The 17,791-nt window shown below is 50.6% G+C and overlaps 1 protein-coding gene across 1 annotated transcript in view; it reads right to left on the bottom strand.

Annotated features, from left to right (window-relative positions):
• Positions 1-17,791, bottom strand: part of pHCl-1 (pH-sensitive chloride channel 1) — a 1,177,139-nt gene that overhangs the window by 716,153 nt on the left and 443,195 nt on the right. The window contains exons 4-5 of the mRNA XM_071665549.1: positions 10,002-10,069; positions 2,147-2,248 (exon numbers count right to left, since the gene is read on the bottom strand). Of these exons, the coding sequence (XP_071521650.1) occupies positions 2,147-2,248; positions 10,002-10,069 (170 nt within the window). The remainder of the gene's footprint in view (positions 1-2,146; positions 2,249-10,001; positions 10,070-17,791) is intronic.

Here is a 17,791-nt window from a genome sequence, read left to right as displayed (position 1 = left end):
TATGCCACACACTACTCGTGCACACTGGAACTGCTTCTTTAAAAATCCCCCCATTTCTCACCTATTTTCCTAGATTCATCTACTCTCCACTTTTACTACTCTTCACCCATTCTCTTTTGGTATCTCTTCACACAAGTTACTCTTCGAAGCTCACTTATTTTCACCATCCTCTTCCCACCCACATCACTTTCTCTTTTCATACTGCCTTTACCTGGAAGCGATAGCCATCCCAACAGCAGTCCCTCACAGAACATGTACTGTATATCCATAAGTCTCTCTTTAGTACACCTAACAATAAGGACAACAGAAAAAACAGCTCTATCAACCCTATTCAGCCATGAATACATGTTTTTCTTTTTAAACCAGGTATTCCTAACCATCATTTCCTTTCAGCACACAATTCAACAAGCTGCTCAGCATTTTCATTCACAATGGGAATCCCTTGCACCCCCTTTATATCCTCAACCGCTATAGAACCTACTTGCATTCAAATCACCTATCACTATTACCAGAAAGATCCCTTGCATCAAATTTGTTGATACATTCACTCAGGTCCTCTGGAAACACACCTGTCTTACTCACTTCTCTCAATACCAGGTGCATAAGCAATAACGATCATCCACCTCACAATCCACTTCATTTTCACCCAAACGGGTCTAGCCAACTTCCTTACATTCTTCTACACATCCCACAACTCCTTACCTGGTGCATACCTGGTGAAGTTTTCATGGGTCTTCATCCCCACAGCCTGGGCTGGGCCAAGGCTGTTGGATCTATCTGGTCGTTAGTCGACCAAGCTGTTGGAGGCCACAGCCCTCAGGCCCACATAGCCCTAACAGCCTGGGTGGTCTGGTACACTTCGTAGGTACTTGACCAGTGCACTCTTGACCTTCCCTACTGTACATCCCATGCTGTGTTTGATGGTAGCAGGCAAGGTGTTGGTCCTGGGATTCTCTCTTGTGCATAACCTTGGGCAGAAATGCCACTCACTTTTCTTCTCATCCTAACACTAACCACAGACTTTACCATTAGGGTATTCCCAAACCATTCTTCATCCCTCCCTTTAAGCTTAGTTTCACCACAGAGCCAGAACATCCAGGTTCCTCAACCCAAACATACTACCAATCTCTTCCTCCTCATCCTGGTTACTTGTAACAATATTTCTGAACTATCCCTCTTCTTACCCCTATACCTCAAACTGTATTTCCTAACTTCCTTGAGATTTATAACCCTTGAAGTTCCACAGTATGACCCTAGGCATGATAGCATGGCCTTTGACATAATCAATGATGGTCAGGTCCAACAATGAACCACTATACCAAAGGTGTGTGCCATCATGCACAAGGGGCTTAACTTAATAGTACAAGATCATTTGTGTACTTCAATTTTGAGATGTGAAAGATAAAGAGCCAAATCTAAAGGTGAACGACTAGCTTTGAAATGAAAGCTGAGATAAAAGTGTGGCTACTGAGTTTTGTGAAAGGTTAATGAGCTCAGTGGGTGGGATGACAACATCAACATAACAAGGTTAGACACTGCTAGTGCTGGGAGACGAATGTGGGTGATAGTGGTGAGATGGTGGGTGATAATGGTGAGGTGGTGAGTGATACTGGTGAAAGTTAATGGTGATGGAAAATAGCAGTGAGGTGGTGAATGCTGACTCTGGGAGATGGTGGGAAATACTGAGTGGTAAGGGGGTAGGAGGGGCAAGTGTGAAGGGGAAGGCGAAGGAGGGTTGTATGCAGAGTAAGAAATAAACATATGGAGAGGGAGGGGTGAGAGTGGAAGGGTGGGGAAGGGACAGTGAGGAGAAGGCGGAGGAGTAGGATAGTGTGTGCTGGGGTGGCAAGAGTGGAAGGAGAGAGTGTATAAGGAAGAGGAGAGTTTGGAGGGGGAGGGGAGTGTTGTGCAGATAAGAAGAGTGTGAAGGAGGGGTTAGTCTGGAGGGTAGGGGAATGTGTGAATAGGGACAGAAGAGTGTGGCGGGGAGGCATGTGTGTAGTGGGGAATGGGGAGGGGAGAGTGTGGAGAGGAGGAAAGCGTGGACAGAGAGGGTAGTGTGTGTGGGGGGAAACGATAGTGTGGAGAAGGAGGGGAACTGGGGAGGGGAGAGTGTGGAAGAGGTGGCGGGGAGAGTACAACTCACCAGGTGATGCATGCCACTCAAGTACTCGTGACGACCTGCGTCGTTGTGCTGGAGCCGCGGGTCGTACCAGTCCTGGTGCAACAGCAGCTCCACCTCGTATATCTGTGGGTGAAACCTGAGTCAGTGATGGTCACTCGCAGGGGCAGAGTCACAGCAAGGAACTCACTGGGGCTGAGACACAGTCAGGGGCTAACAGAGGCTGAGTCACAACTGGGGACATGCAGGGGCTGTGTCACAGCCAGGGACTCACAGGCACTGAGTCAGAGCCAGGAGTTCACAGGGGCTGAGTCAGAGCCAGGAACTTACAGGGGCTGCATCAGAGCCAGGAACTCACAGGGTGCGAGTCAGGGGTGAGAACTCACAGGGACTGAGTTCAAATGGGAGATTCACAGGAAATGAGTCAAAAGCTGGAGACTTACAGGGCTGGGTCAAGAACTGGGGACTCACAGGGGCCAAGTCAGAGCCAGGAGCTCACAGGGGCAAAGTCAGAGCTGGGAACTCACAGGGGCTGAGTCAGAGCCAGGAACTCACAGGGTGTGAGTCAGGGCTGAGAACTCACAGGGACTGAGTTAAAACGGGAGATTCACAGGAAATGAGTCAAAAGCCGGAGACTTACAGGGCTGAGTCAGCGCCGGGAACTCACTGTTGCTGTCAGAGCCAAAGACACAGGGGTGGAGTCAAAGCTAGATACTCACAGGACTGAGTCAGAGCCGGAAGCTCAAAGGGGGTGAGTCAGAGGTGGGGACTGGTGGAGGCTGAGTCAGCAGGGGGGGGGGCCCTCTGTTAGGGAAGGAATACCCGGGTAACCACATCAATTCTCATGATGCAATAAGAGAATTTGGGGGAGGGGGCTCTCCCAGGGGACCATGTTGGTGCCAGGATTGATATGATGTTTGTGCAATCTGTGGCGCACTAAAATCTAAAGGACATTCTGCACTGTGCGACATGGAACACACACACTTGTATCCAAATACTTAAAAGTGATTCACGCAGAATTATACATTTTGGTTTCCTTCACAATATCTGAAAATATGAGACAGTTCATACAAAATCATAACTCATGGGAACTAAGTACGTGTCGGGGACTCACGGGAGGTGAGTTAGCACACAGGGACTCAGGGATAGTGGGTCAGCACTAGGGACTCATGGGATGCTGAGTCAGTGCCAGGGACTTATGGAGAATGAGTCAGTGCTAAGGACTCGGGAAGAGTGAGTCTAATCACATCATCATCTTCAGACAGACTCAGGCGGGGGAGTTCTGCACATCACTTCTACAGCAAAACCAACACCTGAGGTGACACGGTGATGTTTGATCTACCTTCCTTGTACACATCACCGGCAATTAGTCCATATATCCAGGTCATCAAGTTGATACTCATGCACATGCTCAGAGCAAAAGTGTTGCTTTGTAAAACCTCATCTAGTAACTTCAAATATATATGTATATATATATATATATACATTTTATCCCTGGGGATAGGGGAGAAAGAATACTTCCCACGTATTCCCTGCGTGTCGTAGAAGGCGACTAAAAGGGAAGGGAGCGGGTGGCTGGAAATCCTCCCCTCTCATTTTTTTTAATTTTCCAAAAGAAAGAACAGAGAAGGGGGCCAGGTGAGGATATTTCCTCAAAGGCCCAGTCCTCTGTTCTTAACGCTACCTCGCTAATGCGGGAAATGGCGAATAGTATGAAAAAAAAAAATATATACATAAAAATTAAACACACAAACACCTAATCATGGTGTTAAATCACTGCAATAATATGAACATTTAGATTTTCAGACCAAAGAAATATTGTAGGCAATCAGGTGAACAAGGGAGTCACAGGATCAGGTGAACAAGAGGGTCACAATGTAAAAGCAGGGAGTCTAGCTGCCATTCAGCCTTACTGGGTCACACCGGAAAACTAGTTCTCCTACAGGTGGGGCTGCAGGAGACCTTTCCACTGTACGTGACAGATCAACAGTACTTCTTTATTCCCGTCTGAGACATGGCTCTTGATGTACACGTATGGAGATATGGCCCCTGATGTATACGTATAGAGACATGGCCCTTGATGTACACGTATGCAAAGCTCTTTTCTCCCTAAACTGCTGCCGCTCGACCATATTCCTGTTTGAGATATGGCTCTTGATGTACACGTATGGAGATATGGCCCTTGATGTACACGTATGGAGATATGGCCCTTGATGTTACACATATGCAGCAAAGCTCTTTTCTCTCTAAACTGCTGCCACTCGACCATAGTATATAAACCGTGAAACAAGAGATGATCAAGAACGCCTCAGCCCGACACCTGACAGAGATGAACGCTTCAGCCCGACACCCGACAGTGATGAACGCTTCAGCCTGACACCCAACAGTGATGAACGCTTCAGCCCGACAGCGATGAATGCCTCAGCCCGACACCTGACAGTGATGAACGCTTCAGCCTGACACCCGACAGTGATGAACGCCTCAGCCCGACACCTGACAGTGATGAACGCTTCAGCCTGACACACGACAGTGATGAACGCTTCAGCCCGACACCTGTGATGAACGCTTCAGCCCAACACCTGACAGCGATGAACGCTTCAGCCAGACACCCGACAGCGATGAATGCTTCAGCCCGACACCTGACAGTGATGCACACTTCAGCCCGACACCTGAAAGCGATGAATGCTTTAGCCTGACACCCGACAGTGATGAACGCTTCAGCTCGACACCTGACAGTGATAAACGCTTCAACCCAACACCTGTGTGATGAACGCTTCAGCCGGACACCTGACAGCGATGAGCGCTTCAGCCTGACGTCCGACAGCGATGAACGCTTCAGCCCGACACCTGAGTGATGAACGCTTCAGCCCGACACCTGACTGATGAACGCTTCAGCCCGACACCTGACAGCGATGAACGCTTCAGCCCGACACCTGACAGCGATGAACGCTTCAGCCCGACACCTGACAGCGATGAACGCTTCAGCCCGACACCTGACAGTGATGAACACTTCAGCCCGACAGTGGACAGCGATGAACGCTTCAGCGCGACACCTGACAGTGATGAACGCTTCAGCCCGACACCTGACAGTGATGAACGCTTCAGCCCGACACCCGAGAGTGATGTATGGGTCAGTGTGATCCTGATCTATCAGGCTGTTGTAGTCTGTATTTAAGTTGTCTACATTGTTGCTATTACCTGTACCTGTGTATAACGACTGGCCAGAGGGAGATCATCATAAACCAAGGGAACTTTAAAGCGGAAAGGTAAAGCACATGCAAAAAAGCTAAGGGAGGTATTAATGGGAAGTCACACACAAAAAGGGGGAAGGGGATGGGAGGACACAAGGGAGAAAGGGCACAGAAGGCTGAAGGGATTGTAAGGCAGGAGATGGTGCATGCTAGGGGGAGGGGTGATGCAAAGCAGAGCAACAAGTACTACATGGGGAGGGGGAAGGGTACGCCAAGCATTACATTGGGAGGGGGAAGGGTATGCCATGCATTATATGAGGAGGGGAAGGAATATGCCAGGCAGCATAAGAAAAAAAAATATGGTATAAAGGGGTATAATAGTGCTTGTCTGGGAGAGAGAGAAATGGCTGTGGGTGAAGGAAGTCTATATGGCAGATAGGAAACACTAAATAGAGGCGCGAGAGACATACACGTACATGGCAGCAAAACCAGAGAAAACGAGGTCTTTTTTGGGAGGAACATGGACAGGGAAGAGAGAAAACGGGGCACTCTAATGAGTACGGGTTTGAGAGGGAAACTGTCTTAGGTGAGTACTGAGCCATTAATGGGGTCTGGGCTTTATACACTCGGCGAGACACACTTGAAGAAAGTGAAGGAAGTGAGGGTAAATAAAAGCCCTTTTCGAGGGGGAAGAGAGCATTTCCGTGTGAATGGTGAATGAGCAGCAACGGGGGAAGGAAATGGTGAGTGATAAAGGAGACTCAAAGGGTTCAGGTTCAGAGAGAAGGATACAACATGCAAAGCGGAAAGGTAGGGTAAAAAAAAAAGTAAATAAAAAGTGCTTTAGAGAAAATGGGATACATGCAGACCGGACTCCCAACGCTGTATTTCCTCTTGCTGACCTGCTCGACACAGTTTTCCCACACTTTCTTCTTTCTTGCACGACCACGTAACTTTCACGGTGGGTAGCTAATAAGGGGAGGCTACGTGAAGGGGTTCTGAGGAGACGCACATGTTAGCGGTTCAAGCTTATTAACACGGTGAAGGGACCTCGTGGCGAGATTACTAATGGCTGTCAAATGATGACAAATCAAGAGGCTCATGTGAAGAGCACAAGCAGAAGGTTCAGGTGAGCCATAAAACGGAAGGTTCAATCTAACGACGGCCGAGAAAGTTCAAGGTGGGACGGAGAGATTACAAAAGACTAGTATGGTTCTTTTCAGGTCTGGGGTTCTGATGCAACATGTCAGGCCTGGTGTTCTGGTGCAGTATGTGAGACCTGGGGTTCTGGTGCAGCATGTGAGACCTGGGGTTCTGGTGCAGCATGAGAGACCTGGGGTTCATATTAGGAGTACAGGTCAAGGGGTAAGGGGGGAAGAAAGACAGGTCAGATGTGAGAGAACAAGGCTGGAGGCAGGTGTGAAAGCAACAGATCTGTGAGAATTAAAGAGCGAGGGAGCAGACAGGTGAGAGTCTGGGGGTAAGGGAATAGACAAGTGAGAGTCTGGGGGTGAGGGAACAGACGGGTGAGAGTCTCGGGTGAGGGAGCAGACAGGTAAGAGTCTGGGGTGAGGGAGCAGACAGGTGAGAGTCTGGGGGTAAGGGAATAGACAAGTGAGAGCCTGGAGGTGAGGGAACAGACAGGTGAGAGAGTCAAGTGTTCGAATCTCTGGTTATTTGCTTCTTCAACACCAGGAGCTTCACACAACGTTCGAGTGTTTTGAGCTCTGGTTTATGTTCATCCCAATTAGCCATCTCATGTCTTTAATCCAGGTGGGATATTTGGTGTAGCAGAATTTCCTTCTATATTCTTCAAAAATGAAAAGCGGTCGTCACCAGTAAGACTATGACCGGAATAAACGGGAAGGCCAATACCACAAAGCTTTCTAGAGTATATCGCACTACAGTAAGCAAGGCTAACCATCATCAATAATACTCATGCCAAATTCTGATAAATCTCTGGTCAATTCCCCCCCTTGCGTCTCGGTTATAGCATTCTCTTGTTCCATACACGGCCGTGCACACTGAAGTCCCCAAAGCAGGAGAAAAGTGCTTGGTACTTCATTTACCCGGTCTCAACATCAGTTTCCACAGGTTCTCCTGGAGGTGGGGTATAAAGTGCTGACTATGATTTCTGATTTCTTATTTTCTTTTAACGGTGTTACCTGTGACGCAGTCATCAAATAAGGAACTCCACCATGACTGGTCTCAGGTTTCACAATCCGGTGGTTCCTACGACTCCTCCTTCACCCCTATTACGAGCCAAGGATGAAGCTTGTAAACTTTATCCTCACATCCAAGGGATAAGGTCTCATTAGGCAAGTTGGCTTCTTTCAGGCAAATGTTCTTAGGGAAGGATTCATTTCATAAAACTTTACTCTTCCAAATGGGACCCTATCCCTGTAAGTTACATAGTAGAAAACTATATATTGAAAAAAAAAATCAATATCTTTTGAAGTTAAAAACTTACCGTAAGGAGTTGCTCGAGCTTTTGCGTTTCCCAGCTATACTGACAATACTTATTTTGGTTTATTACGCGGGCAACAGAGCATCTGACTGCGAACGGTCTTCCACTGTCATCATCTAAGGACTTATTCTAACAATATAACAAAGGAACAGCTACGTCTGAGTTAATAGTATTTATGCTTCCTCGATCTTTTGAAGGCTCAAGCTCGTGAAGAGCTTTCCCTCTAGTTGTTCCCCAAAGAATTCTCCTCAAAGTTCGTGGGAAGGAGCACTCGAAAGCCACCCCCCCTGGGTCATGATGCTTCCTCCGAGGGGGAAGGACCCGAATGCTGGACCCTTCCTAGGGCATCTGAGGTACTTGATCCGCCACCTTCATGAGGGCGAGGATGTTGGGGAGTGTCAGAGGGCTATTTGTTCTCATCCTTATCTTGAAGGGATAATCAGCGGCTGCTGAGCTGGTAAGCTTCCATTCGAGCCAAAGCTCTTTGGTGCATCGGCAAAAGATAACGTTGCGAAGGCTGTGTTTACTCCCTTTTCTTTTGCTTTTGCAAATCCTGTATTTAGGATTTACGAGGAGGTTAAAATTTGTTTTTGCTGGTACATTTTGCCACAGAATTTGTGTTCACCTCCACAGTTACAAGATCATTATTTCTGAACATACGTGGAATGTCTTCCCCATAAGCAGTGCATTCAATAAATGACTCTTGCATTTGTCGTTTGTATGGACATACGGCTCGCATTTAAGGCACTGAGCTGGGAGTGAGATGTATGGTCTGGCACCGGCATCTCTCCTGCCAATATCTGTTTACCTTGTAAGGGATTTGTGGGCTATCGAACATCATCACTGGAGGTGTTTGTATTCACTCTCCTGCCATGAAATGTCTTGTCTTTTATTACGATGACATTCCCATTTGCATCATGTCCGGGCAGGGCTAAACTAGGGCTCTCTCCCAACCAAGATCTGATTCGAATAAACCCTTAAGAAACAGCTAAGATATTTCAAGTCCTTTTTGGTCAACCCATCACTTCCAGTAACACGACAAGTTGGACTGATATTCCAGACGACCAGCCTGGTACAACAGAGGAAGGCTTAGCAAAACCGCCTGTTCGGACCAAGAACATCAAAAGTAAAAGCATTAGTCTTTCACATGATAGCGGTTGAGGGCGAACAGGAGAGAGTGACTGGAATTGAAAACATCTGGACGTCACTCCTGGATCCTCAGGCAACCTCCATTGATTCTTCACGGCGTCGTTGCCAAACGATCCAATCCTCTTCGGGTGGTACAACAGCCCTACAATTAGCTGCAAGGCTAAAACAAATCCCGAATGAGATCTATTTATTACTCCAGACCAAATCTTAAGCAAGAAGGAAATAACTTCGCTGTTAACATCAATAGTTCCGCTCTTCGCTCATCGTTTGTGCAGGGAAGATAAAACAAGTCTGCAGTGCGCTAACCATGACATCCCCCATCTCGAAAAAGGGGGAAGGGGAAGAAAGTCTGGGAGAGCTAACGAGTTAAGGGAGCAGGAAACTGACACCTATAACTCCGTCTGGCACTCCCAAGTCATCTATATATCTGTCGTGACTCTGGGGTAAGCTGAAAGCGAGTCATATACCTGTCATGACTCTTAGAACACACGAGTCATGTAACCTGTCGTGATCTTAAAATAAATGGAAAACACGAGTCATTTATCTGTCGTAACTCTAGGGTAAGCTGAAACATGAGTCACTGACCATAAGGTAAGATGTTAGCACGAATCAATGCCCTAGCGCGACTCCAGAGTAAAATGAGAACACGAGTCACTTACCTATCATGTCTCTATGGTGGTGAGGTGGGAGCAAAAGCCACTTACCTATCATGACTATAAGGTAAGCCCGAGAACATGAGTCACTTACCCATCATAATTCTCGAGTGAACTGAGATCACAAGTCACTAACCGACCATGACTCTAGGGAAAGCCGAAAACACGAGTCATTTATCTATCGTGACTCAAGGCTAAGCCGAGACCACGAGTCATTTATCTATCGTGACTCAAGGCTAAGCCGAGAACACGAGTCATCAGCCTTCATGACTAGGCTAAGCTGAGGCAAACGAGTCACTTACCTATCTCGACTCTATCGTATGTTGAGAACAACCATTGACTCATCATGAATCTAAAGCGACAGTGAGACTCATCATGATGGACTTTACGGTGAGGTGAACACTTCAGGCTAGACTCACCAAGCTGGACTCATCAGGAGAGGAAAGACTCAGCAGGAGGACGCTCATGTTGACTCTCAGTGGACCCTCTGTGGGAGATAAGACGACTCAAGTTACTACCGAGGGAAAGTTACTGGTACAGTCAAATTATTGACAATGTAATGTTACTGCTACAGTCAAATTATTGACAATGTAATGTTACTGCTACATTCAAATTATTGACAATGTTACTGCTATAGTCAAATTATTGACAATGTAATGTTACTGGTACAGTTTGCAAATTACTGGCATTGTCAACATGTTACTAGCAGGGTTATCAATTTTTCTGGCAAAGCTCAACAAACTACTGGTAGGGGAAAACAAGGTACTGAAGGGGTGAACAATTTCCTGGCAGGGTCAACACGTTACTGGTGGGGTCAACACACTGATCAACAGAGAGTGAGAGTAGGCGAGTGGCTGTGTGAGTGGCGGTCGAACAGTCTTAAAAGTCGAACACATCACTGCATCAGACGCACATTTCACATTCTCACCTCTAATCACAGACACACACACACACATATTACAACACCTCCAACAATATAACCCTACCGATATATAACCCTCCAGCTCACAATCACATCACATCAGCGCGACAACCCTGGTGCTCCACAACCTCACCAGCACTGGGATCCTCCAGCTCTACAATCCCACCAACACTACAACCTCACCATAACCACAACGCTCCAGCATAATAACCCCACCAGCACGAAAATCCTCCACAACTACAACCCCACCAGCAATACATAACCCCAACACACTACGTGTATCACTAGAACTTAATGCTCGGAGATCAATACCACTGTATACCACTGAAACTCCTGCAACACAACAACACTCACCCTTCGTCGTTATGATCAATCTCATAACACAGCCACACTCATCCCAAGTCAGATGGATGAGTCCCGCAACAGAGCAACACTCATCATCTTTCGCCAATATCATCATCCATTCTGTAACATAGCCACACTCACCCCATCAAGAGGATGAGTCTATCAACACTCCTGGGGCACACACACCTACTACCATACCCCTGGGGCACACACACCTACCCCCATGCCCCTGGGGCACACACACCTACCCCCATACCCCTGGGGCACACACACCTACCCCCATGCCCCTGGGGCACACACACCTACTACCATACCCCTGGGGCACACACACCTACCCCCATGCCCCTGGGGCACACACACCTACCCCCATACCCCTGGGGCACACACACCTACCCCCATGCCCCTGGGGCACACACACCTACCCCCATGCTTCGTCAACACGATCATTATCGTATTGTTTCACTGATATCATTTCACAAGTTGACATTAGGCGCCGTTGATCAGTGCTTCCCCACTCTCCAGCCCAACACTCGTTGTCCTCCTCCAGCTACCGCCCCGTCCTCTGTCCTACACCAGCTACCGCCCCGTCCTCTGTCCTACACCAGCTACCGCCCCGTCCTCTGTCCTACACCAGCTACCGCCCCGTCCTCTGTCCTACACCAGCTACCGCCCCGTCCTCTGTCCTACACCAGCTACCGCCCCGTCCTCTGTCCTACACCAGCTACCGCCCCGTCCTCTGTCCTACACCAGCTACCGCCCCGTCCTCTGTCCTACACCAGCTACCGCCCCGTCCTCTGTCCTACACCAGCTACCGCCCCGTCCTCTGTCCTACACCAGCTACCGCCCCGTCCTCTGTCCTACACCAGCTACCGCCCCGTCCTCTGTCCTACACCAGCTACCGCCCCGTCCTCTGTCCTACACCAGCTACCGCCCCGTCCTCTGTCCTACACCAGCTACCGCCCCGTCCTCTGTCCTACACCAGCTACCGCCCCGTCCTCTGTCCTACACCAGCTACCGCCCCGTCCTCTGTCCTACACCAGCTACCGCCCCGTCCTCTGTCCTACACCAGCTACCGCCCCGTCCTCTGTCCTACACCAGCTACCGCCCCGTCCTCTGTCCTACACCAGCTACCGCCCCGTCCTCTGTCCTACACCAGCTACCGCCCCGTCCTCTGTCCTACACCAGCTACCGCCCCGTCCTCTGTCCTACACCAGCTACCGCCCCGTCCTCTGTCCTACACCAGCTACCGCCCCGTCCTCTGTCCTACACCAGCTACCGCCCCGTCCTCTGTCCTACACCAGCTACCGCCCCGTCCTCTGTCCTACACCAGCTACCGCCCCGTCCTCTGTCCTACACCAGCTACCGCCCCGTCCTCTGTCCTACACCAGCTACCGCCCCGTCCTCTGTCCTACACCAGCTACCGCCCCGTCCTCTGTCCTACACCAGCTACCGCCCCGTCCTCTGTCCTACACCAGCTACCGCCCCGTCCTCTGTCCTACACCAGCTACCGCCCCGTCCTCTGTCCTACACCAGCTACCGCCCCGTCCTCTGTCCTACACCAGCTACCGCCCCGTCCTCTGTCCTACACCAGCTACCGCCCCGTCCTCTGTCCTACACCAGCTACCGCCCCGTCCTCTGTCCTACACCAGCTACCGCCCCGTCCTCTGTCCTACACCAGCTACCGCCCCGTCCTCTGTCCTACACCAGCTACCGCCCCGTCCTCTGTCCTACACCAGCTACCGCCCCGTCCTCTGTCCTACACCAGCTACCGCCCCGTCCTCTGTCCTACACCAGCTACCGCCCCGTCCTCTGTCCTACACCAGCTACCGCCCCGTCCTCTGTCCTACACCAGCTACCGCCCCGTCCTCTGTCCTACACCAGCTACCGCCCCGTCCTCTGTCCTACACCAGCTACCGCCCCGTCCTCTGTCCTACACCAGCTACCGCCCCGTCCTCTGTCCTACACCAGCTACCGCCCCGTCCTCTGTCCTACACCAGCTACCGCCCCGTCCTCTGTCCTACACCAGCTACCGCCCCGTCCTCTGTCCTACACCAGCTACCGCCCCGTCCTCTGTCCTACACCAGCTACCGCCCCGTCCTCTGTCCTACACCAGCTACCGCCCCGTCCTCTGTCCTACACCAGCTACCGCCCCGTCCTCTGTCCTACACCAGCTACCGCCCCGTCCTCTGTCCTACACCAGCTACCGCCCCGTCCTCTGTCCTACACCAGCTACCGCCCCGTCCTCTGTCCTACACCAGCTACCGCCCCGTCCTCTGTCCTACACCAGCTACCGCCCCGTCCTCTGTCCTACACCAGCTACCGCCCCGTCCTCTGTCCTACACCAGCTACCGCCCCGTCCTCTGTCCTACACCAGCTACCGCCCCGTCCTCTGTCCTACACCAGCTACCGCCCCGTCCTCTGTCCTACACCAGCTACCGCCCCGTCCTCTGTCCTACACCAGCTACCGCCCCGTCCTCTGTCCTACACCAGCTGCCGCCCCGTCCCACACCAGCCTCCTGCCCTGCACCAGCTCCCACACCGTCCTGAAGTGCTTTGAAGCATCTCCCTATTATCTATCGTCCTTATCTCCCTGCAGGTCCCTGTAATGGCAACCTGTGCTCGGGTCACTCTCCTCTCTCCCACTAGACATGGGTGAAAGTACTAACCCAAGGTGTTATCTGGGGGGGCCACCAAAATCTCTCTCACTCTCCGAATATTTCAGCAGCCGACCTGACGTCCAACCACTGGGCTGGGAAGTGCCAAGGTCCCCTCTCTCTCTCTCTCTCTCTCTCTCTCTCTCTCTCTCTCTCTCTCTCTCTCTCTCTCTCTCTCTCTCTCTCATCTGGTGGGTGATGGTGTGGAAACTCACACAAGTGGACGAAGAAAAGCCAACCCTAAGCTTAATCTGGAACTCTTAGATATCACAGCACCACAAGCTACCTATCTGCCTCCCTAAGACACCAAAACATGCCACCGATCACCCCCCCAAACTCCCCAGGACACCACAACATGCCACCATCTACCTCCCCAACTCCCAGGGACACCACTAAAGGCCCCTCATCATCTTAACTCCTATTCATATCGGAACATGTCCTCACATATCTTTCTAACGCCGCTGGATATACAACGTGCCCTAAACTATCTCCCTAACACCCCTAGACGTCAAAACATGCCATAGATATCCCCCTCAACGCCCCTGGATATGACAGTAAGTTCTAAGCTATCCCCCGAAGCCCCTGGACATCATAACATACCCTAGGTTATCTCCCCAACACCCCTGGACATCATAACATACCCTATGTTACCTCCCAACACCCCTGGACATCATAACATACCCTAGGTTATCTCCCCAACACCCCTGGACATCAAGTCGCTCCGTAAGCTACCCCTCAACTCCCCAGAGCACTGCTTCATGCCCTACTTGCTTCCCTCTTTCCCCTACAGGGAAGGGTCAGGTATTAATCAAATCAGAGCCTCAGCTTTGTACGTGCTCAGGCGGCAGGCAGGATGGCCGTCTGCAGCCAACGGGACAGGCCACCCTCTCCCTTCCATTAGCCAATGCACCATCTTTATTGTACTCCTCCCAAATATATGATATAGACTCTCTCTCTCTCTCTCTCTCTCTCTCTCTCTCTCTCTCTCTCTCTCTCTCTCTCTCTCTCTCTCTCAGAACATGGCATACAAACCCAATAAATATTTATTTGCTTTGCTTTTAACTGTTTCGCTAACGCCGTAATTCTTGAAAGCGAGACGATCTCTACGTGATGCATAGCCAACAGCACCTGTGATTTTTCCCTCCCAGAACACCATGATGTTGATGACATGAGAATCCGCCACTTTCTTTTCCACTTTTTTTTTTTACAGTGCTCGTTCGATCTGCTCAATCATAATCACTTTGACAATCTTAATACCTAAGATACGAACTTGCAGCCAATCCCAAGCTACTGGTCCGACTGTGTCCTTCTTTGGGGAAAACTACTTTTCTGCATTTTTCTTCCCCAAGTGCTATTTCCAGCCACCTAACATAGTCGTCCTGGCAGTCTCCAGCCACCCAGCGGGCTGGTCGTAGCAGTCTCCAGCCACCCAGCAGGCTGGTCGGGGCAGTCTCCAGCCACCCAGCGGGCTGGTCGTGGCAATCTCCAGCCACCCAGCAGGCTGGTCGCAGTGGTCTCCAGCCATCCAGCAGGCTGGTCGTGGCAATCTCCAGCCACCTAGCAGGCTGGTCGTGGCAATCTCCAGCCACCCAGCAGGCTGGTCGTGGCAGTCTCCAGCCACCCAACGGGCTGGTCGTGGTAGTCTCCAGCCATCCAGCAGGCTGGTCGAGGCAGTCTCCAGCCACCCAGCAGGCCGGTCGGGGCAGTCTCCAGCCACCCAGCAGGCCGGTCGGGGCAGTCTCCAGCCACCCAGCAGGCCGGTCGGGGCAGTCTCCAGCCATCCAGCAGGCTGGTCGTGGCAGTCTCCAGCCACCCAGCAGGCTGGTCGTGGCAGTCTCCAACCATCCAGCAGGCTGGTCGTGGCAGTCTCCAGTCACCCAGCAGGCTGGTCGTGGCAGTCTCCAGCCACCCAGCAGGCCGGTCGGGGCAGTCTCCAGCCATCCAGCAGGCTGGTCGTGGCAGTCTCCAGCCACCCAGCAGGCTGGTCGTGGCAGTCTCCAACCATCCAGCAGGCTGGTCGTGGCAGTCTCCAGTCACCCAGCAGGCTGGTCGTGGCAGTCTCCAGCCACCCAGCAGGCCGGTCGGGGCAGTCTCCAGCCACCCAGCAGGCCGGTCGGGGCAGTCTCCAGCCTCCTAGCAGGCTGGTCGTGGCAGTCTCCAGCCATCCAGCAGGCTGGTCGTGGCAGTCTCTAGCCACCTAGCAGGCCGGTCGGGGCAGTCTCCAGCCACCCAGCAGGCTGGTCGTGGCAGTCTCCAGCAGGCTGGTCGTGGCAGTCTCCAGCCATCCAGCAGGCTGGTCGTGGGACTTTCCCCCCACAGACACCAGCCCTGCCATTACCCCCCAAATGCTCTTCCATGCTCACCTCTGTTGCCCATACACACCTTTACTAGGTCTTTTCATGTCACCCTCAGTTTTCCTTTCCTTGATCTACCTCACCTTGTCTTCCCCGCATTCCCCTCTACATTCCTTCACTCTGTCTTCCACTCTTCTCTCTATTCGATCGCTTGCTCTAACAACTTCCTCTGTCGCGTTTTTCATACTGGTGGACATAGCACAGGCAAAACATGCCCCAGTCATGGCCATCTCGGGTAAACACATTATACGTACGACAACAGAGAGTAAAGAAATTAATTACCGATCTCCAGGGTTTTGTACTCTTGACTCCTGCCTGGCGCCATAATCCTGAGCAAAATATAATTTACTCAACTTGATCACTGTCTCCCTTGCATATCCGCGTTTCAAGTGCAGGCATCATCACAGACAAACATCATGCCTTGCAACAAAGAACCCCCACGCCTAACATGCACTAACAGCTGAGGCTCTCATGATGTGGCAAGGAATGTCAGCAGTCTACCTGCTCCTCCCGCTCCTCAGACACCTCACCACACAGTTCGTCATCTTCACGTGCAATATCCCGCGCCAAATCCTTGATACTCTCTATTCCTTCACGATATTTTTTCATCAGCTAACAATATTTTGTCACGTTTCTTTTCTTTTACGACGACAACGCTCCCAATTTTTCACACCCTTTCAAAACTTGCCCCTCTGCTCCAGTCGTTACATCTGACACCTTAAGAACCCACAGGAGACATAACCTCCACACCACATTCACTCCTCCTGACACATTACAGTCTCCCACTGAATAAATCCTCCAGCTGACTTAACGTGGTCCACTTGAGTCAATGCTCTCCCTTCGGTACTCCAGACCCATTTATGCTACGACTAAAATCTTTCCTAAAAGAAAAAAAAATTCTCGAGGATCCCTTTCAGATTTAAGCACACGACTTGCACACACTCCGTCCATACATGCAATATGCTGGTCATTCATGCCACCGCCTGCATTCGTTTTACACTATCATCAAGACCCTTTACTCCAACTTTCATCAGTCATCCTATTATAATTCACTATATCCACTTAGAATACTCTTCCCTCCATACAGCGTTGTAACTACTACATCCATGCAGACTCCAGGAACACCATCTTACCCAGGTATTGACACTCCACTCTACTTCTCTGAACACTCATTTCAAACTGTAATCAACCTCCCTCTACACGTGATGCACATTTCATACATTACCGTCCATATACCAACGTTACAGTAATACTTTAGTCCCCCTACACACAGCCTCTCATTTCCTTAGCAGTCTTACCTGCTTCTCTAATATTTTCTTATATTTTTTTAGCAATTCCCTTCGACCACTGGCTATTCCAGTGCACAATTTCATCTCCGTCCAATTCATTCTCCATTTTCTTTTCGAATTCTCATCTTTTTCCAATATTCCACATAACCCCTTCCATTTTTTCCCCCCACACTCAGCTATTTTGCAGATCTACCCAGTGGCTCAGTTTCCCCAGTAATCCTCCCCTGCTGCTACAATGCTTGCCCGACACACCTCATGTTTTGTGACCATTTTCATAACCTCCTCACTCCATCACCTTCCTTCCCCTCACTCCCCTTCCCAGTCCCTTCCTCTTCGTATATATTATCCTCTGCTGTATTCAAAACACTTTCCCCCAACATGTAGCTCGTTCCCTCATGTTCTGGGTTTCAAGTCAGCAAGAGTGCGTCCCCCTCCTGGCCTGACCTCACTTCTCCATCTGCCAGCTCACTACCCTGTCACTTTAGTGCCACGCTCCACCACACGTTGCTTCTCTCACTAACCCGTCCGGAGACCTCCCTCTCCACTAGTGTTCCTCTACCTTCCCTATCTTACAGTTTACAGCTGCATCGCCTGAAAGCGTTCTGTGCCAACGACAAGTCCAACATCATCATCCATGAATAAGGT

The sequence above is a fragment of the Panulirus ornatus genome, chromosome 10 (assembly GCF_036320965.1).
Source record: "Panulirus ornatus isolate Po-2019 chromosome 10, ASM3632096v1, whole genome shotgun sequence".
NCBI classification, from domain to species: Eukaryota; Metazoa; Arthropoda; class Malacostraca; order Decapoda; family Palinuridae; genus Panulirus; species Panulirus ornatus.
The sequence above is the reverse complement of the archived record's forward strand: the minus strand, read 5'-3'. Positions and strand labels throughout refer to the sequence as shown.